General features: G+C 42.8%; 1 protein-coding gene across 1 annotated transcript in view; it reads left to right on the top strand.

Annotated features, from left to right (window-relative positions):
* The first annotated feature begins 2,311 nt into the window (after nucleotides 1-2,311).
* rdgC (retinal degeneration C) overlaps nucleotides 2,312-20,006 on the top strand; it is a 251,872-nt gene continuing 234,177 nt past the window's right edge. The window contains exon 1 of the mRNA XM_080277606.1: nucleotides 2,312-2,453. Coding sequence (XP_080133732.1) covers nucleotides 2,312-2,453 — 142 coding nt within the window. The remainder of the gene's footprint in view (nucleotides 2,454-20,006) is intronic.

Below are 20,006 nucleotides of genomic sequence, written 5' to 3'. Positions count from 1 at the left end.
ACTGAGTTTGTTTGTACGTGTCATACCTTGATATTTTCCTTCATGTTACTGACATATTTCTAATATAAACATATTTTACATAAATTTCTTGTAAGAAAACTTCAAGATACACTATGCAAATATCCGTCAAGGAAGAGGTACTATAATCCCTTCTTACTTCACAAGAAAATAATGATGTGAGCAAAAAGTCATAGAATAAATATGACTTGAGGGGTCAAATTCCAACCTCAAGTAATGATACTCCGTGACCTTACAAAAAAAAAAAAAAATGCACCGTGACTACAGGACCTTTTGTTCATATCATAACAGAGCTTCATTCTCCCATCGGTGAATCTGTCATTTTCAGGTACAAGGATAGTGCACAGTAACGTAGCACGAGCACTGGAAGCCAGTACTAAGGTTACTGTTTCCTGACCACTGCAGGATCTACAGAGTATCCCCGGGAAGACACTAGTCAGCTCAATCAGTGATGCTACTTCTGAGGCGGGTCTTTCCTCACTAGGCTTCGCTGATACCCCACACTGCTACACACGAGTGTAATCGTGTGAATGAAACTTGAAAAAGTTAGTATGACTTGACACGAAATCGAATCTCAAGTCTGGCAAAATTACAGTCCATGACGTAACAACTGAGTCAAAAGCAACACATCACTTGCATACATGGCTATGTGGGAGTTTACGCACATTACTAACGTATAAAAACAACATTCCTTGAGTGATGGAAGGCGAGTATCTACTGTTGATGGCACTTTCATGTGTCACTGCATCACACACACATGCACCACCTGGGTGCCACCTTCACCCGACTTGATACATTCGCTTACCTCAGTACACTACATGCACATCGTCACCTCTCGGATTAAAAGTTTCCTGTCAGATGGAACTGCTTAAACTATACATTAAAAAATTCAGCCTCATGACTTGTACTTATACTGTAGAGTAGCCTGGTGTGATTTTAGTGACATAAAAGATAGTACACTGACGTCTTGTCCTTTTACAGGTGCGGCAACAAGTGAAAAAGGGAGGAAGCAAGCAAACTGATCAGTAAATGGAGAAGAGGCAGCATTACTGACGAATACGAGGATTACGAGAAGCCGTGAGGAGGACAGAAAACGTGACGAGCAGCAGGAGTGAGATAGCGAGTAAAGTTGCTGGAGCATAAGACGAAGCAAGGCTGGAAGTTAGCGTGGGAAGATCAACGGCACGGAAGACGGGGCAGCAACTCAACCATCGTCACTTTACAGCTTCCCTCCCCTCCCTTTATATGCCAACGCCTGCCACCCTACCCCTGCCTGCCACCAACTTGTTACTGACACACTCACATGACTGTCAATTTTTCAAGACCACCTCCCTCGACTAAACTGCCACTTTCCATACACTGTTACCATCCCTAAACAATCACATCCTCATGCTGCCACCATTTCTAGACTGCAACCCTTCCTAGACAGCTATTGCCCTTAGACTTCCACTGATCCTAGACTGCCATCTTCACAAAACTGCAGTTCCCCATAGACTGTCCTCTTCCCTAAAGTGTCACCGTTACCTAGACTGTCCCCCTGCCGTGGATAACCACCTACCATTAGACTGCCAGCCTCACTTAGACTGCCACCCGTCTGTACCTGTACACTGCCACCCTCATCCAGAGTGCCAACGTCCCCTAGATTCCAGTGTTCACCCAGAGTACCACGTTCCATAGACGACCATCCTTACTATACAGCCACGCCCCATACACCGCCAGCCCCTCTTGTCTGACAACCTGAGTGTCCTTTGCTGGAATGGCTGGACAGTTGCCTGGGTGGACCACAGTTGGGGTTGACTGCTAGTGTCTCAAGAGGAAAACTTATAACATGAGGCCATATGTGGAAAGAAAAAAACTGTAACGTTCATCACATTTACATAATCTGAAATAGAAAAAAAAAACAAAGTGTCAGGTGGAATGCTGTTGTAATAAGCATATTAGAAAGAGTATGTGAAATGTCAGTGCGAGAATTAATCGTGGAAAACGCTATACACAAACATCACCTGAACTATTCCATAACCAAAGACAATTATCATTTTCTTCCTACCATTTTATAATGTAAATGAAGAAAGACAGGATGACTATGTGCCAAATTGTCCCGGGCGGTAAAGGTGCACCTTGATCACAACACGACCACAGAAAGCGAGACCCCGCTGATGGAAAAAACAATTATGTGATTCAGTATGTCAAAGTACATTTGTGCTGCGTGGCTAAGAGTCCCCGGAATCTAACAGTGCCCTCTAAGCACAACACCCCAAAGAAAACACCTTGCTGCTGGAGAAAAAAGGCAAAAATGGGGTTTGGTGTATCCAAGTGTATCTGCGCTGAGGTCGGGTCTGACAAGGAGGCGGACGGTGGTGGGTCAGAACACAAGAGAAAATTTGGCTTCTCCCCCCACAAGAAACACTCGCCCGCCATGAGCAAAGTCGAGAGATGTAAGTACTGATGCAGTTTTGTATTCTCACCTTACTGAATATTTAATGTCATTTGTTCCTTTCTTCCATTTCATACTTAAATGTATTAGTTAACGTTCCGCCAAGGCTTATAACTGTCCTCTTGATAATTTCCTGGCATATTCTCTTGCCAAGAATCCCCGGGTGGTGGGCGAACCCAGTCGTTTCCTATCATTGGAAAACCACCTTGACTGCCTCTGCATCAGCTACAAGTGCCGAACTTGCTCCATTGTCTCTGAAAAACTTGCCACCTCGATCCTCCGTTAAGTATCCAGCGGGAATGGGTGACAAGCTCATACTATCTTTCTTTGGTGCTTGAGGAGGAGGATTGTGTCATGTGACTGAAAACTTCTTTGTTGGGCTGTGCTTATCTTCTCAAATAGGACGTTTTAAGAGGAGAGTCTCGTGGAGTATTCGGTGTTGTGTTGTGGGGCGTCGTTCTTTGCTTATGTACTAATGGCCTAGCTATAACTTGTTCTTTAGTGCAATTGTGAGTTTAATTACGCCCTGCATGGGTGGTTTCTTACCTGCGGTTGATAGGTCCTCTCGGCCAAACAGACAAAGGAAAATCGACAACAGTAGCAACAGCCATGGAGTATAATCTAAAACAGTAACCTTCAAGTACTACAGATGTTCGCAAGACATTAAAGGCACCTCATTTTCCTCTATCTTTTAAGCACATATTTAATTTCCCACCTGGATGTCCTCTGGATGGGTTTAGCAGTCTGCCAGAATTGTTTAAGACGTTTGCGCTTATCTGCTATTCTCTTAACAGTGATCTGAAAGTGGTTGTTCCGCCATTTTTTGGTTTTCGTTTATTCTTTCCCACACCGTCTATCCTACATTTTTCTTTCCTCTTTTATTTCGTGTTTCTCAGTTAACTAATATTTTTCCTCTGCCTTTTCTACTTGTCACCCACCCAGTATAAACGTTATTTCTTTTAGTCTTCTCCTTCTCACACGCTGTTTTTCACTTTCTTGCCTAGTTGTTTTAGTTTTTCCTCCTCTTCTTTCTTTTCATTTTTATCTACCCCTCCTTCCATGTTTCATTTTTGCCAGTTACCTGGGGCATTTTGTTTTCCGCGTGCACTGTTTCATGTTTTTCTTTCACTGTCTATCTGTCTATCTATCTATCTGTGTGTGTGTGTGTGTGTGTGTGTGTGTGTGTGTGTGTGTGTGTGTGTGTGTGTGTGTACAATTTCATGTCCCTTTTCTTTTCTGAACCCGTCTCATCTCAGTTCCGCACAAATTTTTTGACATATTGGGTACTCATGTTTGTCTTTATATACATAATCCCGGGAACTCCAATCGAATACTGTACCGTAGGTCACGTATTGTATAGAACCTTTAAACTCCGAATGATTTAAGTCACAGTATCTACTTTGTTTCACATAAGATTCAAAAATTCTGTATGACCAATTTCCAATATCCTCGTTAAGTCCCTTCAGTGTGAAGAATGTTACGAATGTTTTTTACCTGGGTAGTGAGACGCAAGTTATATGGGAGCAAATTGCCTCTCTCTCTCTCTCTCTCTCTCTCTCTCTAGTGCTGTTCGTCTGCTTGGACAATATTTTGAAATAAACCATTGCCACGCCCTACATTTCTCATTTTCACAGGATGATATATCTTGCATTACTTTATTCTCCCTGCCATCATGTGGTTCTGTTAAGCTTAGGGAAATCTTTTAGCTATGGTTAGTTAAAGAGGTCTCTAACAAATTCTTCTCTTCCAAATCCCCTTCCTGTTGGCAATATAATTGTCTGGAAATGGTAAGAATGAATAAGACTGTCATCGTTTTGAAGTGTCTAAAGCCTGAGTGTAAGGGATAACGGTCGTCTCGTATGCTGTACCACAATCGTCATTTGGATCCTAATACTGTATGTCCGCAATGAGTTATGTTACGGTTATCCCACTGAAGACGGGTATTATGGAATTTACGAGATGTTTATGGAGAGTGAATTATGTTTTATGGAAATTCGAAACTTCAAGCAATTTCCTGCCACAGACGGTATCGACCTGCTCTGACCACCTGACCGCTAACTACCCCATACTTAACATACTTTAGCACACTTAACATACCTTAGCATGAACTAGGCGACGTCTTTTAATACAGTATTCTACATACTTCCTGACAAGGTTTTTATGCTTAAGAGAGCCACCCCGCAGACAAGGGGATGATGGAGGCTGTGTGTATCCCCTTAAATTGTAAAGGTCCTAAGTATAGGTAGGAGGCTGCAAGAATGAAGACAGAATAACGTAGTCGTATAGACGGAATTAACACACTCAACATGCATAAGTTCAGTACGATGACCTCTTTTCTATAGTTTATTTTTGTTGTCACCAGAAGACTTTACTCGGAGTCCTAGCAGTGAAGAGGTTGATTAAGGTTACAGTATATCTAAGCACTCCTGCTCAGAAAAGGCTGCCCCACGCTACGTAAAACTGCATGGAAAAAGTAAGGGTTGTTGTTGCTTTTGTTGTTGCGCTACTCCAGTCTCTCTGACCGAGCAGACCCATCAACTACAGGCAAGTTACAGCCACTACAGGGCCGTCCCGTCCAGTGAACTGATGTTCCCATGCTGCTGACAGTGCCTTGTCACAACGATGCGCGGGGATTAGTGTGGTAGTTTGGTTCCTGGGTGGACGCCGCATTTACGTCTCTCCACACAGCAAATAGGGGCACTATAGTAGGCTCTTTGTCACCCCGTTATTTGACTATACGGTTACCACCCAGCGTAATAAATGGTTTCCTGAGTTGCAAGAAAGCATTTGGCTTGTCATTCAATGTAGTCACCTGAAGTGGGAAGAAGCGTAATTAGTAGTGACAGGAAGGGTGGAAGAAACAGGAAGAGAGGAGGACAGATCCAGAAAAAAAAAAATCTAAGAATAGACATGAAGGAAGAAGTTCGCAACATTTTATCAAGTGAGCGGATGGTGGACGGCCCCACCATTATTAAGAGTAAAATAAGTAGACAAGCTTAATCCTTTTGCCTTCTCCACAGAAAAACATAAAAATTTCAGTTTTCTAGTATGCAGGAGTACGTTCGGTTTTCGCATTACGCTTTCTTATCATCATTTCAAACTTCTATACCCGACAATATACATTCGGTGTTGCTGTCCATATGTGCAGTTTAATGAATCACGAACCAACGGTAAAGGTGGGGGCCATATACTGCTCTTGTCCAGCTGCGATGAAGAGAAAGAAAGAACAGGAGGATAGGCTAAAATAAGGGGAAAAAAGGATGGACTTAATAATGGAAGGAAGATAGTAAGGAAAAAGGAAGGGAAATGGAGAATGTGCAGTGATGTAAAGGGAAGAAGGAAGCAAAAAGGAGATAATAAAATTAATGTAGGAAGAGAAAGACGGAAGAATGAGAGGTGGAAGAAAGAATGGGAGGGCTAGGGAATAAGGAACCAAAGAGGGAGAGAGTGGAGGAGATAAAAGAACGAAGGGTAGGGCTTGTGGAAAGAAAAGAGAATGACAGGAAGAAAAAGCTTGGAAGGAAAGAAGGTAAAGACTCAGGAGAAAAATGAAGGAAAGTGGGATAGAGTGCAAGAAGAGAAATAAAGGAAGGATGGAAAGAAAGACAAAAGGGAAAAAAGGATATAGAGGAAAGAAAAGAAGGTAAGGATGCGGAAGGAGAGGGAAGGAAAAAGTAAAGAAGGAAAGTAGAGGAGTGAAGAAGAAGAAAAAAAAGGAGAGAAGAGAGGGCAAGAAGTGGAAAAGGTTAAAAAATAAGAGGGCAAGGAAGAAGGGAGGATAAAAGGGAAAGAAGTAAAGGTGTGGAAGGAAGGTAAAAAAGGAAGAAGTGAAGGAAAGAAGGAATGAAGGAAGGCTTTTCAGTGCAGGTGGGAGGTGAGAAAGGCAAGGCAAAAAATCGGAAATTGGGGTCAGACGGATACAAAAGGGGAGGGAGAGAAAAATTTGTATTAGGAGAGAGAGAGAGAGAAAGAGAGACCCACCTGTCTCCTTTCTCTGCCACATTCTGTCCGCCTCTCGTCTTCCTCACTGTATCTGTGTGTTTCATTAGTCTCGTATTATTCTTCCTAGGCCTGAAGATCTATACTTTCTCTCTCCTCTCCCTTACTGCCTCCCTCCTTCTTACATCCCTCCCTGTTCCTGCCTTCCTCCCTCACCCCTCCTGCCTCCATTCCTCTTCCTACTTCCCTCCCTCTTCCTGCCTCACTCCCCTTCCTGCCACCTTCCCTCCCTCCTTCCCTCCCTATTCCTACCTCTCTTCTTCTCCCGGCCTCCCTCCCTCTCCCTGTCCCTCCTTCTTGTTCTTTCCTTTTGCTCCCTCCTTCTTCCTGGCTTGCTTCCACTTCCTCGCCCTCACATTTTTCTTGCCCTTCTCCCACTTCCTGCCTACCTCTCACTTCCTGCCTCCCTCTCTCTTCCTGCTTCCCTCCCTCTCCCTGCTTCCTTCCCTCTTCCGGCCTCTTTTCCTCCCTCTTCTTGCCTCTCTTCCTCCCTCTTCCTGCCTCCCTTCCTCCCTCTTCCTACCTTCCTTCCTCTTCCTGTCTCATCATTTTCATGCCTGCCATCTCTGCTTCACTCCACCCCACATTTGCATTCTCTTTCCTCTTCCTCCTTTGTTCTTTTATTTCGTCCTCCACTACGAATTTTAATCTCTCTCTCTCTCTCTCTCTCTTTCTCTATGTATGTATTGCCAGATGCTTTCCTTCTCACTTTGTTCCCTCTCTCCGACTCCCTATCCCCTTCCATTCATCTCCTCTCCCTCTTCACCCTGTTCCATTCCCTCCCTTCCTTGCTTCCTTTCCATCTTCTCTTTTACATTCCGTTTTTCTCTGCCTTTCTCTTTCCTCTTCCCTTCCTGCAGTCTCTCCTCCCACGTCTCTCATCTTTTCCAGGTTATGATCTTTACTACACCCATAAAACCAACGCTTCAGGCTCCACTAGATGCGGTTTATCTTCTTTTTAATTTCTTTCCATTTTTCTTCATTGTGAGAATAATTTAATGGCAAGCTGCACTTTGAGAAAGGAATTTGTTTTTCCTTTTTTATTTATTTCCCTTTCCCTGATTTCTTGGCCTCCTCCTACCTTTCCTCTTGCCCACTTTTCAATAAGTCGTTTCCCTTTCATCATTTCTCTGTCACCTGTTATCCCTGTCGCTGTTCCAGTTCTTGTCCCTGTCCCCTATTCTTGTCCCTGGCTCTGTCCTCTCTGCACTTGCCCCTGTCCCTGTTCCCATCCTTGCCCCAGCCTCTACCCTTGTCGTTGCCCTTCTTTGTGGCCTGTCAATGTCCCTATCCCAGTCCCTGCCTCTGTCACTTTCTCTCTCTTTGCCCTAACCTCATACCCGATCCACATCTCCCGCTATCGCAATCCCTGCCTCTGTACCAACCTGTGTCCCTGCCCCAGCTCTAGCTCTTGTCCCAACCCCTGTCCATGTCCCAGCTCCTGTTCCTGTCCCTGGTCCTGTCCCAGTCTCTGTTTCATCCTCTATCCCCGTTCCAGTCCTTGTCTCTGTCCCAGCCCTTGCTCCTTCACCTGTCCCTGACTCTCACAGCTGACTCTCACAGTCTCCATACCCATGCGTGTCCCAGTTCCTGCCCCAGCCCCTGCTTCTGTCGTGGCACCTGTCACTGCCCCAGCCCCTGCTTCTGTCGTGGCACCTGTCACTGCCCCAGCCCCTGCTTCTGTCGTGGCACCTGTCACTGCCCCAGCCCCTCCCCCTGGCCATAGCCTTACCCATGTGGCACCTGTCACTGCCGCAGCTCCTTCCCCTGGCCATAACCTTACCCATGTTTTTGCACTGACCTTGTCCCTGTCCCCAACCTTGTCTACATTCTCTCTCTCTCTCTCTCTCTCTCTCTCTCTCCTCCCACATCCATCATCACTTCCAAGATATGACTTTTATTACATACTTCTTCTTTGATTGCATTTTTAGCATATCTTCACTTTTTCTTTTTTCATTTTTACTTGTTTTAAGGCATATAAAGATATTCGTGATTTTGCGACGGAATATTTTTTTTTTTTAATCGTTCTTTCAACATTAACTCCATGTATCAGGAGTTTTTTTTTTTCTGGGTAAAGTTTTAACTACATTCAAGCGGTTTTACTCAGATATAGAAGACCCGTGAATAAGGAAGGGCATAATAAAGAATATGTTTTATCCTTCCAGTCTCAAACGTCTCTTGAAAGTTGAAGACAGCCATCAGGAGCTAAGATAAAGTTTTAGGTCCTCTCACTGGAAACGCTGACTCCCTTTCCCATTGCTTTTTTAGCTCACCTTTTTACCTCCCCTTCTTTCAATGATTCGTCCACTTTCAGTCACTTTACTGTTACCTGTTCTCCGTTTCCTTATTCATGTCCCTCTTCTTTCCCATATTCCTGGATCTGTTTTTATTCTTAGCCTCCCCTCTCCCTGTGTGTGTGTGTGTGTGTGTGTGTGTGTGTGTGTGTGTGTGTGTGTGTGTGTGTGTAAATATTTAACCCTCTAGGTGTCTATCTTTCTACATATTCATCTCTTTACCTACCTACCTACCTACCTATCTGTTTGTCCACCCTTGTGTTTACCTATATATATATCTATCTCTCTATCCATGTATCTTTTCTGCCCTACTTCATCCTCCCCTCTTTCTCCCATTTTCATAACCTCTCTCATTTTTTCAGCACCAGCCTACCTCCCTCCCACCTTTATCAAGCTTCTCTGCCTCACATTACCAGCCTCTCTTTGTGTGTCTCATGCTCCCTGCTGCTCTCTTCCTGATTCCCTCATCTTGCAGCAATCTTCCTACTTCTCAGGCTCTGTATTTTCTCTGCCTCCTCCTCTCTGTTCTACATCATCCTACCTCCCTTTTCCTTTCTCATTCTGCCTGTCATCTCTCTTGTTTCTTTTTTTTTTATTTCAGTCTCTCCTCCTCTTTCCTTTTGTGTCGTGTTCCTTATCTGCTCTCTCTTCTCTCGTAATCCTTAATCGTCCTCGTTTCCACAGTTCCTTCCTCTCTCCAAACCTTCTTCCCTCGTCTCCTCCTTGCTAGGTTCCCATTTCTCCTCCTTTCCTTTTTCTCATCTTCTTTCATACTTTCACTTCCATTCCTTCCCTTCCATCTCCATCTCCTTCCATTCCCTCTTCCCCTCGTCCTGTGCCCTCTTATTCTGCACATTCTAGTTCCTCTTAGTCTCTCTTCCTCCTTATGCCCCTCTTTTCTTTTGATTCTATCCTCCTCCTCCCTTCCATTAATTTCCCCCTCCCTCTCTCCCTCTATTTCCTAACCCCCACCCTCCACCCCTTCTGTTACTTATTCCTCACCCCTTCCCTCTTTTCCCTTTTTTTCTTCCCATTCATGTGTTTCCTTTCTATCGCCTTCTTTTTCCTTTTGTCCCCCTCTTTCTCCTCGCTCCTTCTTTTCCTTTCCTTCTCTCTATCAGCCCCTCTTGTCATTCCTTCTTTCTCTCTTTCCCTTCCCCTTTACCTCCGCTTCCTTTCTTCTTTCCCTTCACGGCGGTCATCATTTCCTTGCTAATGATTTTTACTACACCATTCATACCGAAGATTCAGACGCTTTGACCTTTCTCTTTTTTGTGTTATTATTATATCACATTTTTTTAAATATAAAGTTAATGTGAACTGTGAATTTGTGACGAGGTTTGTTTATTACCTCTTCTTCAATTTCCTTAGCTTCAGTAATTTTTTCCCTGTTTACCCTTCCACTGCTCTTGTTTTAAAATTTTGTTCCATTCCCATCAGTGCCTTATCACCAGTTCTTGTTACTGTCCCTGAACCTTCCCCTGCCCTTGTCCCTGTCCCTGCCTTGTAGCTGTTCTCGTCTCCCTCAAACTCTCTCTCTCTCTCTCTCTTTTACTTAACTCTGCTGCATCCATCCCTACCTTAGCGCCACCCTCCCCTTCGACCCTATTTCCCCTCCCTGTCTCTCTTCTCCACCTTGTTATAAGTTCATATGCCCCGCTTCTTTTCATACCTGGAGTCTTCGGGCCCGTCTTTGGGCTGTTACATCATCTAAAGCGAATAAAAAAATCTATATGTGGGCATAAGTTTCTCCTATACCATAGAATTAGTCCTGGAAAGTGATGCCTGGTGGGAAGGGATGGGATTATTAAGAGATGGGTGGGTGGAAAGGTCTGGGACGGGTGTGTGATGATGCATGACGGTGTAGTATACTCTGTGGAGGTGGACGTTCTAGGTCGACAGGTATGGCCAATCCCCGTTAATACTACAGATCTTCCCAAAGTAAAACAAAAAAACTAAACTGTCTGGTAGAATTAGTAAATTAGCCAGTGAGGTCGTGGTACCGAATGTGTTAAATGGTGATTGTTTTAACTCACTCACCACGAGACTTCTCTCCTAAATCGAATATAATCTTCTAAAGGTAGCAGAACTAAATTTAACAATTGCTTCCTTCTACCGTGTTACCTGCGCCTTGCCATGGACCGTCAAGTTTGGTGGGAGGGAAGTTAAAAAAAAAAAAAAAAAAAAACGAGGCTGGCAAAGAAGTGAATCGGATTGCCTGGAAATTTTGTGTGATGTGAAGCTTTGGTAGAATAGTACAGTGTGTCAAAATGGATGCTGTAGCGTTTGTGTTTTGAGTGCACGGAACGTTTATTTCAAAATATTTTCAAAGAATAAATGTGTCAAAGGGATTAAAGAGATGAACGTGAAGACCAAGGACTGAATTTGTAGGGGTGAGGAGGAGCTATAAGAACATATCCTCATGAATGTGGAAATCTGCAGGGTGGATGATCTCAGTCCAAGGAAGGTTTTAAGTCGTCTCCAGCAGCAAGATAAGCTGGCATTTCCTTTATTTTCTTGCTCTTGCGCCGCAGGAAAGAAATGACGTCAACATACTGAAAGGAATATAAATTTAAAAATATTGTCTCCTTGAACCTTAACGGATGTATGGAGTTGGCAGAAGAAACAGGTATAATAGTGAGTGAGTGATGAGATGGGATTCCATTATAGTGTGGTTGGTGGTGAAAAGATTAAGCTTTTATTTTTTTTAGAAGTACCATGCCAACAGCAGAAAGAAATAGAAATGGCACGAAAAAGTCGGTAGGAAAGGGTAGGACCGTGGAAGAGTGCTGGTCAGGATGGGTGAAGTACACACTGTGAAGATGGATGTTGTAAACTAGAGTGTATAGTTGATGTCAAGATTTCATTCACTGCACAGTATCTCCAAGAACAGTAACAAGAAGGTAGGCAGCCTATGCTTTTACGATACAATGCTCCGTGGGTAAATAAAAATGAAATTCAGTGAGTGAAAACGTGATGTACAAACTAATGCAGAAGAATTAAACAACCGAGAGAAAAAACACTCACTCAATCTATCAATCAATCATTTCCTGTGGCACCTCACGGGATGAATAGGGCCTCGATGAACTCTCTCCACCAATATTTGTCTCTTGCCATCTCCTTCATGTTTCACCAACACTCCTCTCCTGCTTCTCTTTTCATTGTCCTCAACCAGGTTTCCCTCGGCCTACCTCTGCGTCCTCTTCCTCTAGCAGTCCACTCTGGCACATCCTGTATTAAACTGCCTTCTTTTCTATATATGTGCCCCAGCCATTTCCAGCGAGACAGTCCCACATATTCATCAACTGGTTCCACTCTTGTAATATCCTTTACTCTTTCATTTGTAATTCTGTCTTACCACTTTACCCCATGAATCCTTCTCAGTATTTTATTCTCAAATCCTAATACTTTCTAATTTGTTGCAATTGTACTATACCGTAACTCATGCCCATAAATTAAAATTGGTCTAACCATGGACTTGTAAATTTATACTTTAGTATGTACCGAAAGCATATTATTATTCTAAACAGATTCCAACAATCCAAGAGCTCGTCAAGCCAGTCTAATCCTCTCCTCAATTTCATTGTTTAATGATCCATTAGATGATGCAATCGTTCCCAGATATTTAAAATTTTCTACATTCATCACCACATTATTTCCAGTTACACAATCGATTTGGTTCTCCACGTTCATATTAATAATTTCACTCTTTCCAGAATTTATTATCAATCCCACTTTTTCTCCTTCCTCCACCAGACAATCAAGCACCCACTGCATCTCGTAAATTCTTCCGCAAATCAGTACAGTATCATCAGCATAGTCCAAATCCATCAGCTTCTTATTTTCTTTCCAGTTAATTCCTGCACCTGTTCTCCTTACAGCTTTTCTCATAACATAATCCATAACCAACACAAACAGCAAAGGCGGAAGAACTCCTCCTTGAATCACTCCTGACCTAACTTGAAATGTATCACTCAAAGAACCATCCATCATTACCTTACAAAAAGTACCTTCATGCAGGCTTCTAGTAATATTTACAAACTTTTGTAGTATACCATAGAATCTCATAATTTTCAACATAGCTCCACGTGAAACACTATCAAACGCCTTTCAAAATCCACGAAACACATACTAAGTGGCATTTTCATCTCATTAGCTTGTTGCATTAGATGCCTTATAATAAAAATCTGATCTTTACAACCTCGACCCTTTCTAAATCTCGCTTGTTCTTTTAAAATTTTATCAACTGGCTGTATTCTGTTCAACAAGATTTTGGAAGACTTTTGCAACAACACTCAGATGGAAAATAAATATAGTGAAAAAAAAATACTACGAAACACACCATATGAAAGTATAATATGCAAAAAAAAGACCGTAAAAACCCTGCAAGGAGGAAAAATAATAATCCCGAAAAAATATAAAAACGCAGATCGTAGGAAAATAATATGCATCAAACGAGGCCGGAAAACTCATCTCAAGTGTAAACCAAATAACGGAGGGTCTTGGATAAAATTGCAAATGTTGAGATCCAGGGAGAAAATTGCCTTAAAATATATCCCTGCGACGCCACGGATAGGGGTGGAAATGGTGGGAGAGAGGGAGAGTAATGGAGGGAAGAGAGAAGTAAAAGGAAAGGAGGGGAAAATGAGAAGAGGGGAAAGAGAAGAGAGGAGAAAAGAGAAAGGGAAGGTGGAAATACAGGAGGCGGAGAAATAGAGGAAAGATGAGAGAGAGAGAGAGAGAGAGAGAGAGAGAGAGAGGAGGGGATGGATGCAACTGAGTAGGGGAGTAAAGAATGAGAGTTAGAATAAAAGGAAAAAGAGATGTAAAGGAGGAAGAGAATGAGACGCATGTTGACGAATGTGAAGGAGAAGGAAGGGAAGAAGTCAGTGGGAAGGAGGTATATAGAAAGATAGACAAATAGATAAATGAATAGATAGGTAGGCAGGGAGAGAGAGAGAGAGAGAGAGAGAGAGAGAGAGAGAGAGAGAGAGAGAGAGAGAGAGAGAATAAGGATGGGACGAATGACAAGAAAAGGAAGGATAACAAAATGAAAAGATTGGAAAAGTGGAGAGGCAGAAGGACATGTAAAAGAAGAAGGGTCAGGAGAGGGAAGGGAAGAGGCAGAGGGAGCCAGGGAGACAGGGATAGAAAATAAAAGGAAGAAAAAAGAAAGGAACGGGAGAATGTGAACGAGAAAGAGAGGGAAAGCGAAAAGAAAAAAAAAAGTTGTGAGGGGAAGTGATGGGTTAGGTAAAAAACTAAAAAGAAAGAAAGAAGCATGAAAGTAAAGTCAGGAAGGGATGGGGGATTGAATCGGAAGAAGAAAATAAAGATAGTGAGTGAGAGAGAGAGAGAGAGAGAGAGAGAGAGAGAGAGGAGCAGGGAACGTGAGGGCTGGAGGAGAATGAGTTATGTCTGTTTTATGGCTCGTATATCTTCTCGTATTCTCACTGTTTATAGCATGTCTCTTTACCTCATCTCGGTCTCTGTCTCTATTTATGTCTCGGTCTCCGTCTTTGTCCTGCTCCCTGACTGTCTATGTATCTCTGTTTCGGTCTAAGTTTCTCTCTCAAACTTAGTCTTTATGTTTGTCTCTGTTTCGGTCTTTTTGTCTGTCTGCCTACCTGTATACTTAAATTCTCTCTCTCTCTCTCTCTCTCTGTTTCTGTCTCTGTCTCTGTCTGTCTCTCTCTCTCTCTCTCTCTCTCTCTCTGTTTCTGTCTCTGTCTCTGTCTGTCTCTGTCTCTCTCTCTCTCTCTGACTCAATTTAGCCCTCCTCACTCTCTTTTCACCTCTCTTTTTTCTTCCTCAAGCCAAAATGACTTACTTAAGGGGGGGGTCTGTAGGCACTTTGCGTAGGAGGGAGAAAGAGGGAGCAAATATAAAGCAACGAGAAGGGAGGAAATATGTGGGAGGAGAGGAGAGAAAGAGAAGGGTAAAGGAAAGAGAGATAAGTAGAAGAGGAGAGAAATAGGAGGGGAAGGGTTAAAGGAGGGAAGTGAGGGAGAAGAGAGTGTAGAGAAAAGAAGTGGGAGAATAGGATATCAGGAAAGGAGAGAGAGAGAGAGAGAGAGAGAGAGAGCTGGACGAGAGGATTAGGAGGTAAGCAGGAGACAAAAAGGAGAAAAGATGTGTCAGAGAGAAAACAGAGGGAAATAAATCAGAATTCTAGATGTGTAGGAGAAAAAGTAAAAATACAGATGTAGGGAAGGGAATGCCGGGAAAGGAGAAAGCAGGAGATGGGGCAAAGGGTGGCAGAATCCTGGAAAAGAGAAAATAGGGAGAGAAAAGATGAAGTGGCAGAAAGCAGAAGGGAAAGAGTGGTATGATGAGAGGAAGGGAAAAAGTGAAGAGGAGGGTACGGAGGTAAAAGGAAAGAGGGAGAATATATAGAAGGGACGTGGGAGGAGAGGAAAAAACAGAGAGAGAGAGAGAGAGAGAGAGAATATTAACCTTTTCAGTTAGGTGTCGTCTTTTTCATATTATTCTAGTTATGTAACGACGATATCATTCAGCTTGGGAGAGTGTTAGTACATGTATCGAAATGGCCCAAACAGTCTCTCAACATTGATCAGACTATACTGTTACTAAAGCAATCCCTTTATACCTACAAAGGCTGATAAGTCTTTTGATCTCAGCTGTACCTTATTTCCTTTCAGCCGTGCGAGGAGGTGCAGTGATTTTTAAAATATCCCGCAATTCCCTTTTAACTCAGCCCACTTTAAAATGGCCTAGGATTGCCTTGTCCCTCTTGAATTCCAAGCGATATCAAGTGATTACCATTATAATATGTTGCTGGTCACTAAAAAAATGCTATGGGAAGATGTAGAGCCGTAATACTATATTATTCTGCCACTGAGGTACGGGAAATATGCTGAAAGACGACGAGAATCTCTGCCAAGCGAGGGAGAACCGATCATACCAGACAGGCAGGGAAATCCTTTGGTCCCAGGATTCTTTGAAGGCCCGTATCGATTGCACAGGGAACGTCGATGATTTTTTTTTTTTTTTTAAATCCTGGTGGAAGGGAGGAAGCGTGAGAGGGGAAGGGAGAGAGGAAAGGTAGAAGTTGTGAGGGGAAGGGAGAGAGAAAAGATAGAAGATGAGGAAAAAGGGAGAAGGGATGAGAGAGAACATAGTGGAGGAATGAGAGAAGGTGGACAAAGGGAAAGAAGAATGATGGGAGAAGAAGGATGAGAAGGGGAAGATACTGTAGACGGGATGGAGAGAGAGAGAGAGAGAGAGAGAGAGAGAGAGAGAGAGAGAGAGAGAGAGAGAGAGAGAGAGAGAGAGAGATGAAAAAGACGAATGAAGAACTGAGCACAGACAAATGAAGGTGGGAAGGAAGCAACAGAGGAAGGACTGAAAACGAATGGAAGGGCTAGAGATGTGAGGAATACGAGAATAAAGGAAAAGAAAGAAAAGCAGAAGAAAAAGAACGAAGAAAATAGAGAGCATTAATAAAATGGGAGGGAGAGAGACAGGAAAAGAAAGGCGAGAGACAAGAGAAAAGTTCGGTGAGAAAAATTATGAGGCAAAGAAGAAAATGTGGAAGGAAATGAAGGAGAGAGAGAGAGAGAGAGAGAGAGAGAGAGAGAGAGAGAGAGAGAGAGAGAGGGGGGGGGGAGAAACGCAAAAGCAATTAAATCAACAGGCCTGAAATATAGTGCTGAAAAATGATGAAGACTGAAAGTGTGAGAGTGGTGAGGGGTGGAGTGTGGAGCGTCGCGATATGTGGCCAGATCAGTCAGCCAGCCTCCATTAAGTCAGTGAATGGTATTGAAGAGATCAGTTGAGTTTAGGAGGCAACTTTGTGGTTAAAGTTCTCTCGTGATTATTGAGGGAGGGAGGAGCGGGGTATTGTGGAGGAATGTGGGTGGAGAAGAAGTGGAGGAAAAGGAAAATGGAAGTTAGAAAGGGCGGAGGAGTTCATCATCATCAACAACAATACTTCCAAAACAACACAGACTTCCACACGCTCTTCTCATCCTACAGTCTAACAGCCTTCCACACAATACCCGTGCATCGATAGTCAAGGTCGTTTGTCTAGTTACAGAAGGTGGTGATCTCTCTATGGATAAAACACAGCTTTTGCGTGTTTAGTAGAGTTAGCAGCCTATGTCCTGTGCGTACAAGGCGGTCAATAGCCCTTAAACAGCACACCTGGGTCTGAGAGACCCGGCCACTTTTTGCCACTTACTGGTTTTGCAACTACTATATGCCAGGGACCCCTGTCCTTCTCAATAGCTTCCTAGGTTTGGATGCCGATGCTAAAGGTGGCTGTGTGGTTTTCCAGGTCTCCTTCTGTTTTGGTGTATAACACACTAGTGTATAACACTGGGTCTGTGAGACCCAGGTGTACTGGATAAGGGGAGCTGAAATTTACTGTTGTGTGATGCAAATTTTTTCACCCTGTGAATTGCCCTCTCCACACCACGAAGACCTTTCTGCCACTAGCTTTGACAGCAGTGCGAACATCATTGTGTCGTTTCTTTTCTTACGGGGTCCATGTAAACAGAAACTGTAAAGATTTTTTTCAAAAATTTGCCTAAAATGCTTTAAATATGTTAATTTTAATTGTATATTCATTATTGCATAGTAAACTGAACCAAAAAGGTTGTAGATTTGTCAAGGATTCAGTAAATAAAACACAATTTTTTTTTTTTTTTCTATTTTGTGGGTCTGTGAGACCCAGGTGTCCTAATGGTGTATAGGCGCAACTAGGTGTACTGTTTTAGGGCTCTAGAATAATACATACACGTACCAGGATCTCTGTCTATGAAATGGTGTGTACCCGTTATATTTCCAGGTTTTACTTCCTCTCTAGATTTGGTTATTTTACGAGAGAGAGAGAGAGAGAGAGAGAGAGAGAGAGAGAGAGAGAGAGAGAGAGAGAGAGAAAGTTGTGTATAATAAAGTAAAATTACGAATAATATAGGACCCCACATTCAAGGCTGTCGAATTTAACTTAAATACTTCATCCTTTATGCTTCATTTCGTGCATTTAAACCCTTTGGTCAAGTAGTGGCTTCTTACCAATTTTATTTAACTGTGTTATAAATTCGAGATAGTTTGGTCCCTAAGTCTTATTTTGCTGAACAGTGCTAACAAAAAGGTTCTAAAAATTCATGATATTGGCAAGATGCTCATTTTCTCCAGATATCATGATGTGGATCTTTGGTGATTATTTCTATTAAATCATGAACTATTCCTAATAATAGCTTCCACCATATGCGGTTGAAAACTACAGATGTTTAGCTTACTGAACTGTAATTATCTGATTGTGATTTCTTACCATATTTGAATGCTGGTGAAATACTTGCTAGCATCCAGTCTTAGGGCATTGTTGTGTGGGAGGAAGGGATAAAGAAAATCTGGGAGGAAGAAATAAAGAAAATGAAGACGGATAAAGGGAAAGGAAGCAGCACCACAGAGGGATTTAGATGATGATTATATAATGAGGAGAGCGAGGGAAATGAGGGTGAAGGACGGAGAAGGGGTGAAAAGAGGTAGGTAATAATGCAGGGGAGGATAGGAGGAGTTACGTAAGGAGAGAGGGAGGGACTGATGAGAGGAGGAGCAAGGGGGGAAAGATGATATGATTATTTGATCGATGCACAGAGAGGGGGGGGACTAAGGATGATGGAAAGGAGAAGAATGGGTTATAATGAAGAGCTTTAGAGCGGTACTAAAAAATCAGGCTACCGAAAGAAGATTAGGAAAGATTAGTCAGAGGGAAAAATTAAGAGACACGAAAAATATACAAGAAAAGAAGCTGAATAAAAGGGATTTGGAAGCAGAAGGGGTAAATGTGAAGACTAAGCTCAGGCCAGGAAGAAAGGGTCTGAGTAAACATAAACTGTCACTCAGAACTGTGAAAATGTAGGCTAAGATTGTGTAGGCAAAGGCGCGGGAAGTGCAAAAAAGAAAAAGTGAGCAAGAAGGGGTAGCAGAGACGAGGGGAATGGGACACCGAAGCGAAGGAATATCAACAGATTTTGCTAGAAGATTAGAGAAAGCGTTGCATCACTCTTTCTTTGCTGTCACTACTACTCCAGTGTGCATGCTTTCCCCTTAAAGGCTGGTAAGAAACATCCATCTGTCCACACACTCTAACTAGTTTTCTCTTCACCTCACTAATGCAAGTCACTTGGTGCTATCAGTGATTCATATACACCGCTACTAAATTGTGGGAACATCTCTGACACTCTGTCTTACCCTATATTTGCAACCTTTGACCTTCCAAATGAAATGTACCCAAGCATCTCAAAATGAACACAAGAAAAAAAAAAAACACACTAAAAATTTAAGATGGTCTGATTCTCCTCACTCCATATGACCTCCAGTCTTGCACATACATTTTGTCCGGACATATTAGACTGAATAGACTTTGATTTTAGTTCTCCTTTGTTCGATATTTCTTTTCCAAAGGGCTAAGTATTGCTGGCTTTCAGCTGTAGGTTTTCTTTCTTTCTTTTTTTTTTTTTTCTGCTATAACAAGAGAGAGAGAGATTGATGTGTAATTATGGAAGCTCTGAAAAGAAACCCACGAACCAAAGGGCCGCGAAAAGAGGCCAAGCTTTGGCGTGTGAGTGACGCTGGGAGAAAAGGGGAGACTAATGATGATGAGAGGCTTGGAGCTCATTGGGCGAAAAACAGGTGCCATAATGAAGGGAGAGACGCGCGATGTTAGGACGAAGTAGGGCAGGAAGGTCGTGAGGGGGAAGGAAGGACACGAGCGGACAGAGAATGCTGTGTTAGAGGAGGAAGGGTTGATGGTGGGGTTGGACATAGAGGGCTTAGGAGGACGCAGAGAATGGATGGTTTGAGTGGGGAGGAAATCGGCAAGTTAAATACGAGAACTACATAAGGACGCTGAGGGTCAGAATGAGGTGGGACAATATAGAACTGGTGAGAATGGGATGAGCAGGTGAGGATGAAGGTGAAATTGGAGAGAAACTGAACTTGCGAGTGAGTTAGAGATGAAATGGAAGAGAGATACGGTATAGGACAGAAGTGTGATGAGACCGTGATGGAAAAGGTAAAAAAAGGTGGGTTGGAGCTGGACAAAGTGGGATCTGACTTCAATGGAAAATATGCTGAGGTAGTGAGTGAGTTAGAAATAAAATAGGAAGGGGACAGAGTATATGATCAGAATATAATTATGACAGGAAGATAAAAGTGAAGAGAATTGTTTGACTGAACGAGCTGGGGTTTTATACAGACGGGAAGCTGAATGTGAGTTACAAATGGAATAG

This window comes from Coenobita brevimanus, chromosome 70 (genome assembly GCF_032717465.1).
Source record: "Coenobita brevimanus isolate Jiangsu-jjx chromosome 70, ASM3271746v2, whole genome shotgun sequence".
NCBI classification, from domain to species: Eukaryota; Metazoa; Arthropoda; class Malacostraca; order Decapoda; family Coenobitidae; genus Coenobita; species Coenobita brevimanus.
The sequence above is the reverse complement of the archived record's forward strand: the minus strand, read 5'-3'. Positions and strand labels throughout refer to the sequence as shown.